Genomic DNA, 13967 nt, shown 5'->3' with positions numbered 1-13967 from the left:
GAAAGCCAAGTTTAGTAACAAGAGGGTTACTGCTACAACCACATAAATATAATGTGATTTATGGAAATATCCTTCATACTTCAATAGCAACACTGATAAGTACCATGCAAATAGACTGTAGGTAAACTGAATAGTAAATCACAGGTTCATGCCACTACTCTTTAACCCTTAACTAACTGTAATGCTTTTACTACAACAAAACAGAATTCCTTTACTTCTCAGAGGAACTGGGGGCCCTGGGGTTACCCTGACCCAGGAATACACACCGAGTAGTACACATCCGTCATCTGGAGGAGGTTTTTGGTACTTCCATTCTCATGCATTTCAATAGCTTCTCGGCCCCATTCTTGTGAGCGAGGATTTTTGGGGTATTCAGCATATGGGGACATTTGGAAATCTCCACTTTTGAAGATGAGTTTGCTTATGTCATTTTTATTCTTTCTGTGGGATACAAAAATATTTGTAAAGCTCAATTGTGTAAAGAAGTGATATCTGTGAAAGCACCAACTATGATTTTATAATGTAAATTCAACTGAAAGCTACCATTATATTTATTTGTAGCTGCCCACTGAGTAGTATTATTATTGTTGTTATTTGGTATTTGCCTACAACAAGTAAATACGCAGTTAGGTGCAAAAAAAGATACAAAAATTCTTCCAACCCAAAGGGGCCAGATTATCAGGGGGTAGGGGGACAAAAACAGCGGCAATAGGGCAGATTTAGACTCTTCTACAGGACAGAGATCACTGTGTCTTGGGGGTGGCCAGGAAAACAAGGGTCATAAATTCACACAATGCTGGAGCCAGAGGGGCCCTTAGACTTATTCTAGTCCAGTGAATCCCAAGCTGCCCAAGCATCAGAAGAGTCTGATGCTCCCCCAGATTGACTGAATCAGGAGCTCTGGGGATAGGATGGGGCAGCTCCAGCTCAGTAAAGAGACCTGACTTGTCCTCTGGGTCACCTTTTGCTACTAGAAGGTTTGGAACTAGAATTCAGGCCTCCAACTCTTTGGGCAGTGCTCTTTCTACTACAAGAAGCAAATATTTCACAAGTCATAAAAACAGAATGGTTTGTTTATGAAAAAGCCCACCTATTTATACACCTGTACAAATTCTCATTTCAGCAGGTTACAGAAATGCTACTCGTGAGATCTCACTGACTGCGAATTGTTGGAATCTGTGTTCTTCACCTATCTAACCAGCCCAGGATCAGAAATTTTAAATTATATTTGTCACAGATAGGGTAATCTGAAGTCTTTTTCTTCCTACCTCACTTAAACTACAAATAAGTTTTCTAGGGAAGGCAAAAAGTGACTCAGGGTCATAAAACCAAGTGTCTAGCATGTGGCTTAGGTGCTGGCTCTTTGTGGAAGTTGGGAACAGACCTGCCACTGTGTTGCTTCCTGGTGGGTGGGGTACCTGGGCTCAGACAATGACATACTCATGCACAACTACCTTCTCTTCTCAGCAGCCAGCAGGCACAGGCTCCTTCCCCAAATGGGTACACCACACATTACAGAACACGTAGCAAATATGAGGCGTCTGTCCCTTGAGCGCTCAGGTTATATCCCTCTAGGTAACCATTCCTAGTCTCATCCCCTGAAGTTTATTTCCACTCATATGGTTTATCTTTGATGAATTGATGGCAATTTGGAAAATGACAGGCAAAGGCTATACCATAAGGCCTGCATTCCTAGTTGGGCAGTTAGGACACATTGCTCTCTGCTGCCTTTTTGGAGACAGAGGATATCTTAAAATGTCCTTTATGTCAACGGTAGAAAAGATAACTAGCTATTTTGGGAGGTTCCCCCCATCTGTTACATCTAGATAATTCCTGCCATTATTATCATCTAAGTCAGAGGTCACAATTTTCCCTTACCTGAATAGATCATCACAGAGAAGGAGAATCAATTTCCTCCTTTCCCTTCCTTTTCCAATAGAAACCCAATCTCAGTGGCTTCTAGGAAGCCCAAAGCATCCCACATTGCTGCTACAACTTCTTTTTTTTTTCTTTTATCTATTTATTTATTTATTTATTTTTTATTATTATTATACTTTAGGTTTTAGGGTACATGTGCACAATGTGAAGGTTAGTTACATATGTATATATGTGCAATGCTGGTACGCTGCACCCACTAACTCGTCATCTAGCATTAGGTATATCTCCCAGTGCTATCCCTCCCCCCTCCCCCCACCCCACAACAGTCCCCAGAGTGTGATGTTCCCCTTCCTCTGTCCATGTGTTCTTATTGTTCAATTCCCACCTATGAGTGAGAATATGTGGTGTTTGGTTTTTTGTTCTTGCGATAGTTTACTGAGAATGATGATTTCCAATTTCATCCATGTCCCTACAAAGGACATGAACTCATCATGTTTTATGGCTGCATAGTATTCCATGGTGTATATGTGCCACAATTTCTTAATCCAGTCTATCATTGTTGGACATTTGGGTTGGTTCCAAGTCTTTGCTATTGTGAATAATGCCACAATAAACATACGAGTACATGTGTCTTTATAGCAGCATGATTTATAGTCCTTTGGGTATATACCCAGTAGTGGGATGGCTGGGTCAAATGGTATTTCTAGTTCTAGATCCCTGAGGAATCGCCACACTGACTTCCACAATGGTTGAACTAGTTTACAGTCCCACCGACAGTGTAAAAGTGTTCCTATTTCTCCACATCCTCTCCAGCACCTGTTATTTCCTGACTTTTTAATGATTGCCATTCTAACTGGTGTGAGATGGTATCTCATTGTGGTTTTGATTTGCATTTCTCTGATGGCCAGCGATGATGAGCATTTTTTCATGTGTTTTTTGGCTGCATAAATGTCTTCTTTTGAGAAGTGTCTGTTCATGTCCTTCGCCCACTTTTTGATGGGGTTGTTTGTTTTTTTCTCGTAAATTTGTTTGAGTTCATTGTAGATTCTGGATATTAGCCCTTTGTCAGATGAGCAGGTTGCGAAAATTTTCTCCCATTTTGTAGGTTGCCTGTTCACTCTGATGGTAGTTTCTTTTGCTGTGCAGAAGCTCTTTAGTTTAATTAGATCCCATTTGTCAATTTTGGCTTTTGTTGCCATTGCTTTTGGTGTTTTAGACATGAAGTCCTTGCCCATGCCTATGTCCTGAATGGTAATGCCTAGGTTTTCTTCTAGGGTTTTTATGGTTTTAGGTCTAACGTTTAAGTCTTTAATCCATCTTGAATTATTTTTGTATAAGGTGTAAGGAAGGGATCCAGTTTCAGCTTTCTACATATGGCCAGCCAGTTTTCCCAGCACCATTTATTAAATAGGGAATCCTTTCCCCATTGCTTGTTTTTCTCAGGTTTGTCAAAGATCAGATAGTTGTAGATATGCGGCGTTATTTCTGAGGGCTCTGTTCTGTTCCATTGATCTATATCTCTGTTTTGGTACCAGTACCATGCTGTTTTGGTTACTGTAGCCTTGTAGTATAGTTTGAAGTCAGGTAGTGTGATGCCTCCAGCTTTGTTCTTTTGGCTTAGGATTGACTTGGCGATGCGGGCTCTTTTTTGGTTCCATATGAACTTTAAAGTAGTTTTTTCCAATTCTGTGAAGAAAGTCATTGGTAGCTTGATGGGGATGGCATTGAATCTCTAAATTACCTTGGGCAGTATGGCCATTTTCACGATATTGATTCTTCCTACCCATGAGCATGGAATGTTCTTCCATTTGTTTGTATCCTCTTTTATTTCCTTGAGCAGTGGTCTGTAGTTCTCCTTGAAGAGGTCCTTCACGTCCCTTGTAAGTTGGATTCCTAGGTATTTTATTCTCTTTGAAGCAATTGTGAATGGGAGCTCACTCATGATTTGGCTCTCTGTCTGTTGTTGGTGTATAAGAATGCTTGTGATTTTTGTACATTGATTTTGTATTCTGAGACTTTGCTGAAATTGCTTATCAGCTTAAGGAGATTTTGGGCTGAGACAATGGGGTTTTCTAGATATACAATCATGTCGTCTGCAAACAGGGACAATTTGACTTCCTCTTTTCCTAATTGAATACCCATTATTTCCTTCTCCTGCCTAATTGCCCTGGCCAGAACTTCCAACACTATGTTGAATAGGAGTGGTGAGAGAGGGCATCCCTGTCTTGTGGCAGTTTTCAAAGGGAATGCTTCCAGTTTTTGCCCATTCAGTATGATATTGGCTGTGGGTTTGTCATAGATAGCTCTTATTATTTTGAGATACGTCCCATCAATACCTAATTTATTGAGAGTTTTTAGCATGAAGAGTTGTTGAATTTTGTCAAAGGCCTTTTCTGCATCTATTGAGATAATCATGTGGTTTTTGTCTTTGGTTCTGTTTATATGCTGGATTACATTTATTGATTTGTGTATATTGAACCAGCCTTGCATCCCAGGGATGAAGCCCACTTGATCATGGTGGATAAGCTTTTTGATGTGCTGCTGGATTCGGTTTGCAAGTATTTTACTGAGGATTTTTGCATCAATGTTCATCAAGGATATTGGTCTAAAATTCTCTTTTTTTCTTGTGTCTCTGCCAGGCTTTGGTATCAGGATGATGCTGGCCTCATAAAATGAGTTAGGGAGGATTCCCTCTTTTTCTATTGATTGGAATAGTTTCAGAAGGAATGGTACCAGTTCCTCCTTGTACCTCTGGTAGAATTCGGCTGTGAATCCATCTGGTCCTGGACTCTTTTTGGTTGGTAAGCTATTGATTATTGCCACAATTTCAGCTCCTGTTATTGGTCTATTCAGAGATTCAACTTCTTCCTGGTTTAGTCTTGGGACAGTGTATGTGTCAAGGAATTTATCCATTTCTTCTAGATTTTCTAGTTTATTTGCGTAGAGGTGTTTGTAGTATTCTCTGATGGTAGTTTGTATTTCTGTGGGATCGGTGGTGATATCCCCTTTATCATTTTTTTATTGCATCTATTTGATTCTTCTCTCTTTTTTTCTTTATTAGTCTTGCTAGCAGTCTACCAATTTTGTTGATCCTTTCAAAAAACCAGCTCCTGGATTCATTAATTTTTTGAAGGGTTTTTTGTGTCTCTATTTCCTTCAGTTCTGCTCTGATTTTAGTTATTTCTTGCCTTCTGCTAGCTTTTGAATGTGTTTGCTCTTGCTTTTCTAGTTCTTTTAATTGTGATGTTAGGGTGTCAATTTTGGATCTTTCCTGCTTTCTCTTATGGGCATTTAGTGCTATAAATTTCCCTCTACACACTGCTTTGAATGCATCCCAGAGATTCTGGTATGTTGTGTCTTGGTTCTCGTTGGTTTCAAAGAACATCTTTATTTCTGCCTTCATTTTGTTATGTACCCAGTAGTCATTCAGGAGCAGGTTGTTCAGTTTCCACGTAGTTGAGCGGTTTTGAGTGAGATTCTTAATCCTGAGTTCTAGCTTGATTGCACTGTGATCTGAGAGACAGTTTGTTATAATTTCTGTTCTTTTACATTTGCTGAGGAGAGCTTTACTTCCAAGTATGTGGTCAATTTTGGAATAGGTGTGGTGTGGTGCTGAAAAAAATGTATATTCTGTTGATTTGGGGTGGAGAGTTCTGTAGATGTCTATTAGGTCCACTTGGTGAAGAGCTGAGTTCAATTCCTGGGTATCCTTGTTGACTTTCTGTCTCGTTGATCTGTCTAATGTTGACAGTGGAGTGTTAAAGTCTCCCATTATTAATGTGTGGGAGTCTAAGTCTCTTTGTAGGTCACTCAGGACTTGCTTTATGAATCTGGGTGCTCCTGTATTGGGTGCATATATATTTAGGATAGTTAGCTTTTCTTGTTGAATTGATCCCTTTACCATTATGCAATGGCCTTCTTTGTCTCTTTTGATCTTTGTTGGTGTAACATCTGTTCTATCAGAGACTAGGATTGCAACCCCTTCCTTTTTTTGCTTTCCATTTGCTTGGTAGATCTTCCTCCATCCTTTTATTTTGAGCCTATGTGTGTCTCTGCATGTGAGATGGGTTTTCTGAATACAGCACACTGATGGGTCTTGACTCTTTATCCAATTTGCCAGTCTGTGTCTTTTAATTGGAGCATTTAGTCCATTTACATTTAAAGTTAATATTGTTATGTGTGAATTTGATCTTGTCATTATGATGTTAGCTGGTTATTTTGCTCGTTAGTTGATGCAGTCTCTTCCTAGTCTTGACGGTCTTTACATTTTGGCATGGTTTTGCAGCAGCTGGTACCGGTTGTTCCTTTCCATGTTTAGCGCTTCCTTCAGGAGCTCTTTTAGGGCAGGCCTGGTGGTGACAAAATCTCTCAGCATTTGCTTGTCTGTAAAGTATTTTATTTCTCCTTCACTTATGAAGCTTAGTTTGGCTGGATATGAAATTCTGGGTTGAAAATTCTTTTCTTTAAGAATGTTGAATATTGGCCCCCACTCTCTTCTGGCTTGTAGAGTTTCTGCCGAGAGATCCACTGTTAGTCTGATGTGCTTCCCTTTGAGGGTAACCTGACCTTTCTCTCTGGCTGCCCTTAACTTTTTTTCCTTCATTTCAACTTTGGTGAATCTGACAATTATGTGTCTTGGAGTTGCTCTTCTCGAGGAGTATCTTTGTGGCGTTTTCTGTATTTCCTGAATCTGAATGTTGGCCTGCCTTGCTAGATTGGGGAAGTTCTCCTGGATAATATCCTGCAGAGTGTTTTCCAACTTGGTTCCATTCTCCCCGTCACTTTCAGGTACACCAATCAGACGTAGATTTGGTCTTTTCACATAGTCCTATATTTCTTGGAGGCTTTGCTCGTTTCTTTTTATTCTTTTTTCTCTAAACTTCCCTTCTCGCTTCATTTCATTCATTTCATCTTCCATTGCTGATACCCTTTCTTCCAGTTGATCACATCGGCTCCTAAGGCTTCTGCATTCTTTATGTAGTTCTCGAGCCTTGGTTTTCAGCTCCATCAGCTCCTTTAAGCACTTCTCTGTATTGGTTATTCTAGTTATACATTCTTCTAAATTTTTTTCAAAGTTTTCAACTTCTTTGCCTTTGGTTTGAATATCCTCCCGTAGCTCAGAGTAATTTGATCGTCTGAAGCCTTCTTCTCTCAGCTCATCAAAGTCATTCTCCATCCAGCTTTGTTCCGTTGCTGGTGAGGAACTGCATTCCTTTGGAGGAGGAGAGGCGCTCTGCTTTTTAGAGTTTCCAGTTTTTCTGCTCTGTTTTTTCCCCATCTTTGTGGTTTTATCTACTTTTGGTCTTTGATGATGGTGATGTACAGATGGGTTTTTGGTGTGGATGTCCTTTCTGTTTGTTAGTTTTCCTTCTAACAGACAGGACCCTCAGCTGCGGGTCTGTTGGAGTACCTGGCCGTTTGAGGTGTCAGTCTGCCCCTTCTGGGGGGTGCCTCCCAGTTAGGCTGCTCAGGGGTCAGGGGTCAGGGACCCACTTCAGGAGGCAGTCTGCCCGTTCTCAGATCTCCAGCTGCGTGCTGGGAGAACCACTGCTCTCTTCAAAGCTGTCACACAGGGACATTTAAGTCTGCAGAGGTTACTGCTGTCTTTTTGTTTGTCTGTGCCCTGCCCCCAGAGGTGGAGCCTGCAGAGGCAGGCAGGCCTCCTTGAGCTGTGGTGGGCTCCACCCAGTTCGAGCATCCCGACTGCTTTGTTTACCTAAGCGAGCCTGGGCAATGGCGGGCGCCCCTCCCCCAGCCTCGCTGCCGCCTTGCAGTTTGATCTCAGACTGCTGTGCTAGCAATTAGCGAGACTCTGTGGGCGTAGGACCCTCTGAGCCAGGTGTGGAATATAATCTCCTGGTGCGCCGTTTTTTAAGCCCGTCGGAAAAGCGCAGTATTCGGGTGGGAGTGACCCGATTTTCCAGGTGCCGTCTGTCACCCCTTTCTTTGACTAGGAAAGGGAACTCCCTGAACCCTTGCGCTTCCCGAGTGAGGCAACGCCTCGCCCTTCTTCGGCTCGCACACAGTGCGCTCACCCACTGACCTGCGCCCACTGTCTGGCACTCCCTAGTGAGATCAACCTGGTACCTCAGATGGAAATGCAGAAATCACCCGTCTTCTGCGTCGCTCACGCTGGGAGCTGTAGACCGGAGCTCTTCCTATTTGCTACAACTTCTCTACTGCAAAAATATTTCATCTTTCTTTCTTTGTCTGCTTCTCTTTCTGCACATAGCTTTACTGAGAAACAGTTCACATATCATACAATTCACTCATTTAATGGTTTCTGGCATATTCAGACTTGTGCAACCATCATCACAATTTTAGAACAGTTTCATCACCCCAAGAAGAAATCCCATACCCCTTAGCCACCATCTTCCAATTCTCCCCTTTTCCCCACCACCCTGGCCCTAGACAACCATTAATCTACTTTCCAACTCTATTAGATTTGCCTATTTCAGATAAGTCATATAAACAGAATCATACCGTAGGTGGTCTTTTGGGACTGGCTTGTTTCACTTAGCGTATTTTCAGGGTTCACCCATGTTATAGTATGTATCAGTACTTCATTCATTTTATGCCGGAATCATATTCCATTGTAGAAATATATCATATTTTGTTTATCCATTGACAAACATTGGTAGAGTTTTCACCTTTTGGCTATTGTAAATAATGTTGCTGTGAACATTCATGTGAAGTTTTTGTGTGAGTATACCTTTTCACTTCTCTTGATATACCTAAGAGTGGAAGTGCTGGGTCCAATGGTAACTCTGTCTTTAACTTTCAGACTTTTTCAAAGCGGCTGCACCATTTTACATTCCCACCAGCAGTGTATGGGGGGTTCTAATTTTTCCACATCCTCACCAATGCTTGTTATTTTCTAGGTGTTTTTTTGTTTTGTTTTGTTTGAGATGGAGTCTGGCTCTGTCACCCAGGCTGGAGTGCAGTGGCATGATCTCAGCTCACTGCACCTCTACCTCCCAGGTTCAAGCAATTCTCCTGCCTCAGCCTCCCGAGTAGCTGGGATTACAGGCATGCACCACCACACCCGGCTAATTTTTTATATTTTTGGTGGAGACAAGGTTTCACCATGTTGGCCAGGCTGGTCTCGAACTCCTGATCTGAAGTGATCCACTCGCCTCGAACTCCCAAAGTGCTGGAATTACAGGCTTAGCCATTGTGCCCAGTGGCTATTTTCTATTTTTTTTTTTTTTAATAGCCATCTTAGTGGGTGTGAAGTGGTGTCTCATGGTGGTTTCGATTTGCATTTCCTAGGTGACTAATGATGTTGACCATCTTTTCGTGTGTGCTGTGATCAGGATATAGTTTGTCCCCACCCAGTCTCATGCTGAAATTTAATCCCTAGTGTGGAGGTGCTGGGGGATGGGGCCTACAGGGAGGTGTTTGGGCCATGAGGGCAGATCTCTCATGAAAGGACTAATACCTTTCCTGGGAGAGCTGGTTGTTCAAAAGAGCCTGATACCTCTCCCCTAGCCCTCCACCTCTTCCTTTCTTTCTCATCAGGTGGCTCCCTTCATCTTCCTCCAGGAGTGGAAGCAGCCTGAGGCCCTCATCAGATACAGACACCCAATCTCAAACTTTGCAGCCATCAGAATTGTGAGCCAAATAAACCTCTTTCTTTAGAAATTACCCATTGATATGGTTTGGCTATGTCCCCATCCAAATCTCATCTTGAATTCCCACGTGTTGTGGGAGGGACCTGGTGGGAGATGGTTGAATCATGGGGGTGGGTCTTTCCCATGCTGTTCTCATGATAGTAAATGAGTCTCATGAGATCTGATGGTTCTGTAAGGGGAAGTTTCCCTGCACAAGCTCTCTCTTTGCCTGCTGCCATTCACATAAGACGTGTCTTGCTCCTCTTTGCCTTCCACCATGATTGTGAGGCTTCCCCAGCCATGTGGAACTGGAAGTCCATTAAACCTCTTTATTTTGCAGATTGCTCAGTCTTGGGTATGTCTTTATCAGCAGTGTGAAAATGGACTAATATACCCAGCCTCAGGTATTCCTTTACAGCAACACAAAATGGACTAAGACAATGTGCTTACTGGCCATCTGTATCTCTTCTTTGAAGAAATGTCTATTCAAGTTTTTGTCCAGTTTTAAAATTAGGTTGTTGAGTTGTAAGAGTTCCTTCTATATTCTAGATACAAGTCCCTTATTAGACACATAATTTGCAAGTATTTTCTCATGCAACCCATATTTGCAAGTATGGGTTGTCTTTTCACTTTCTTGATAGTGTCCTTTGGAGTACAAAAGTTTTTAATTCTGATGAAGCCCAATTTATTTCTTTTTTCATTTCCTGCTTGTGCTTTCAGCTATTCTTTTCTAATAAAAAAAATGAAGTTCCATTTACTCCCCTTCTTTTTCCTCACAGACACCAACTATCATGAATTCCCTTTCTCCTTTTTTAAAAATGGGTTAGTCACACACTATGGTTTAATATTGTGAACCATCTCAAGTATCCTGTAAAAGAATACAAACTGACCCTTGTATAGTACAGGCAAAGGAACAGGATTGGAATCTGAACTCTCATCACTTACCTGCAACAGGTAACAATCAGTGCAATGCCTAGGATGAGCAGGAGCCCACCTCCCGCGGCTGCTATCACCACAGTGATAAGCTGATAGGCTAAATGTAAAACAAACAAAAAAGCGTATTGGCTGGAGGTAATGAAGGAATGAGTGAGTTCTCAAGAATGGTCTCCCCTGACTCTACAGTCACCACCCTGCCTTGAGGGGTGCCCTCACCTACAACTATCTACTCTCTGGCAAGGGATCCTTAGTGGCTATCTCCAAGGCTCTCCATATTGAGAAAAGTTTTTTTGTTTTTTTTTTTCTGAGACAGAGTCTCGCCCTGTTGCCCAGGCTGGAGTGCAGTGGTGCAATCTCAGCTCACTGCAACCTCCGCCTCCCGGGTTCAAGCGATTCTCCTGCCTCAGCCTCCCAAGTAGCTGGGACTACAGGCACGTGCCACCAGGCCCAGCTAATTTTTTGTATTTTTAGTAGAGACAGGGTTTCACCGTGTTAGCCAGGATGGTCTCAATCTCCTGATCTCGTGATCCACCCGCCTCGGCCTCCCAAAGTTCTGGGATTACAGGCATGAGCCACCACGCCCGGCCAAAAAGCTCCCTTTTTTAAGCCACTCCTAGGATGGTGGCTCCTAACTTTTACCTGTGCACCAGCTCCTGATGACATTTTCACCAACCCACGGTAGAAAGAGAAAAATAAATGTGAGTTATGAGTTTTTTTAAAACTTAATTTGTTCCTCTTTGATAACTGTTTCATAATCTAAGATTTTTGTCCTTTCTACTTTTCTCTCTCACTTAAGATGGATGCCTTTTATCATGTGTAAATTATGCCTCAGTAAATCTGATTTTTATTAAAGTAATGGATGAGCCCAGGAGATCGAGGTTGCAGTGAGCCGAGATCAAACCACTGCACTCCAGCCTGAGTGACACAGTGAGACTCTGTCTCAAAAATGAATAAATAAATAAAAAAGTAATGGAGATAACGCAGAATCTTTTCTTGGTCACTTCCCACCCTTTGGTGTTGTTTAATTTTTTGAGTTAATGGTGATAGTATATATAAAATTTTTTTTTTCTTTTTTTTTTCTGAGACGGAGTCTTGCTCTTGTTGCCCAGTCTGGAGTGCAATGGTGCGATCCCAGCTCACTGAACCTCCGCCTCCTGGGTTCAAGCGATTCTTCTGCCTCAGCCTCCTGAGTAGCTGGGATTACAGACATGTGCCACCATGCCCTGCTAATTTTTTTGTGTTTTTAGTAGAGATGAGGTTTCGCAATGTTGACCAGGCTGATTTTGAACTCCTAACCTCAGGTGATCCACCAGCCTCAGCCTCCCAAAGTGCTGGGATTACAGGCTTGAGCCACCATGCCTGGCCTAAAAATTCTTGATTCAGTTCTAGATTTTTACTTGATAAAATAAAAAGGAGGCAACCCTAGGTTAGACTCCCCAATTTTATAAGGAACATTACTGATCAGTTAAGTCCAGAGTCTGGGAATCACTGCATCAACATGCTAGGGACTGAGTAGCTCCTCAATAAATACACATCAAATTTAATTACCAGAAATTAGCAGTGATTTAAGCAAGTACATATCATATGTAGAAAGCAATATTAAAAGCTTTAATTAATTGCTTTTATATCTATGTATTTCTGGTAAAATCATATATTCAATAAATTTTATTAAATATTCCTATTGATTTTTTGGTTGTGGAAATATAAGAAAATTGTGTTCTCTAGTTGTAGGATCCAGGATGAAACACCAGTAGCCGGATTCTCGATAGTAAATTCAGATTGGAGCCCGTAATCCCAGCACTTTGGGAGGCCGAGGCAGGCAGATCACGAGGTCAGGAGATTGAGACCATCCTGGCTAACACGGTGAAACCCCGTCTCTACTAAACAAGGATGTAAACAAGGATGAGGTACAGGGCTGACACCCTCCTCCCCTCCTCACCAAGCTTCTAGAGCACTAGGTGCTGGTTGAGAATGAAGACAGGCAACAGGTAGACTATGAGCAAATACAAGCCATGCAACAATTTTCCTATCCTTTTATTTAAATAAATAGCACAGAAACCTATTACGTAAAACCATCAGTATTAGGATACAAAAGCCATCAGTATTAAGATACACAGGAAACAAAGCCAAGCCACAGAATAAACACATTCTCTTCCTTACCTCCCAACACATGTATTTGAAAGTTTCTTTTTTAACAAAAGTGAAGACAGAAAACAAACCTCTTGAATTTATCCACTTTTCTTCATCTGCCCCAACATGGCTCTGAGCTACCATCATCCCTTGTCTGGACAACTGCAGCTGCTTCCCAGCGCATCCACCTGTGCCCAGTCTTGTCCACTCACTATTATAGAAAGCAAATCTGATCTTGCCATTTCCCTGCTTTAAAAAACCCTCTGTGGCTCCCTTTTTTCCTAAAGACCAGAGTCTGGCTCCTGCTTATCCTTCCACACCGAGTTAAATTTTCTCACTTCCAACAAAACACGGAAGCATCCATTTTAGAAGTGACCCTTGCAAGTGGCTGCAGCTGCAGCAGGTTCCTGTTGGAAACAAGCAGTTTTGTCTAAAAAGAGACACAGATGGTATAGACCAGTGCTTCTCAAACTATCTGTGGTCAAGGACCAGTTTTTGGTTTTTTTCATTTTTACAGAGTCTGGCTCCATTGCCCAGGCTGGAGTGCAATGGTGCGATCTTGGCTCACTGCAACCTCTTCCTCCCAGGTTCAAGCGATTCTCATGCCTCAACCTCCTGAATAGCTGGGATTACAGGCACACGCCACCATGCCCAGCTAATTTTTTGGTATTTTTAGTAGAGACGGGGTTTTGCTATGTTGGCCAGGCTGGTCTCAAACTCTTGGCCTCCAGTGATCTGCTCACCTCGGCCTCCCATGGTGCTGGGACTACAGGTGTGAGCCACCGCACCTGGCCTGAGGACCAGTTTTTGCTTGCTTGTTTGTGCTTCTGGATATCCTTTTTTTTTTGAGTCAGGTCTCACTATGTTGCCCACACTGGAGTGCAGTGGCACAATCACAGTTCACTGCAGGCTTCACCTCCTGGGCTCAAGCAATCCTTCTGCCTCAGCCTGCCAAGCAGCTGGAACCACGGGCGCAGCTAATTTTTGGTTTTTGTAGGGACAGGGTATCACTATGTTGTCCAGGTTGGTCTTGAACTCCTGGCCTCAAGTGGTCCTCTCACCTTGGCCTCCCAAAGTGCTGGGATTACAGGTGTGAGCCACTGTGCCCAACCTGGATATTCTTTTTAAATAAAGAAAATAAAGTCCCATGTGCTCCTCCCCTCATCTGTCCCCACAGGCACCAACTATCATAAATTTCACTTTCTCCTTTTTTTTTTTTTAAAGGAGTTGACTGTGGACTGATATATTTGTGAAATATAATAAAACTCTTTTCCAAGGCTCCCATGCTTGGATGTCACAGTTATGTCAAGTTAATATAAACATTTCTAAGTGCTCACCCTCAACTTCTGTTTTATCTTGCCATGGTCCAGTAACAGTTCACACGGCAGACCACAAGTTGCGTAGCACTGA

At 42.3% G+C, this 13967-nt stretch overlaps 1 protein-coding gene across 2 annotated transcripts in view; it reads right to left on the bottom strand.

The window, feature by feature from the left end:
- The window catches only part of HEG1 (heart development protein with EGF like domains 1), a 95791-nt gene that overhangs the window by 7782 nt on the left and 74042 nt on the right, over positions 1-13967 (bottom strand). For both annotated transcript variants that reach the window (XM_054551355.2, XM_024244637.3), the window contains 2 exons: positions 10437-10524; positions 267-441 (listed from right to left, as the gene is read on the bottom strand). In XM_054551355.2, the coding sequence (XP_054407330.2) occupies positions 267-441; positions 10437-10524 (263 nt within the window). The remainder of the gene's footprint in view (positions 1-266; positions 442-10436; positions 10525-13967) is intronic.

Source organism: Pongo abelii, chromosome 2 (genome assembly GCF_028885655.2).
Source record: "Pongo abelii isolate AG06213 chromosome 2, NHGRI_mPonAbe1-v2.0_pri, whole genome shotgun sequence".
Taxonomy (NCBI): Eukaryota; Metazoa; Chordata; class Mammalia; order Primates; family Hominidae; genus Pongo; species Pongo abelii.
Note: the sequence above shows the minus strand (reverse complement) of the source record. Positions and strands in the feature narration are given on the sequence as shown.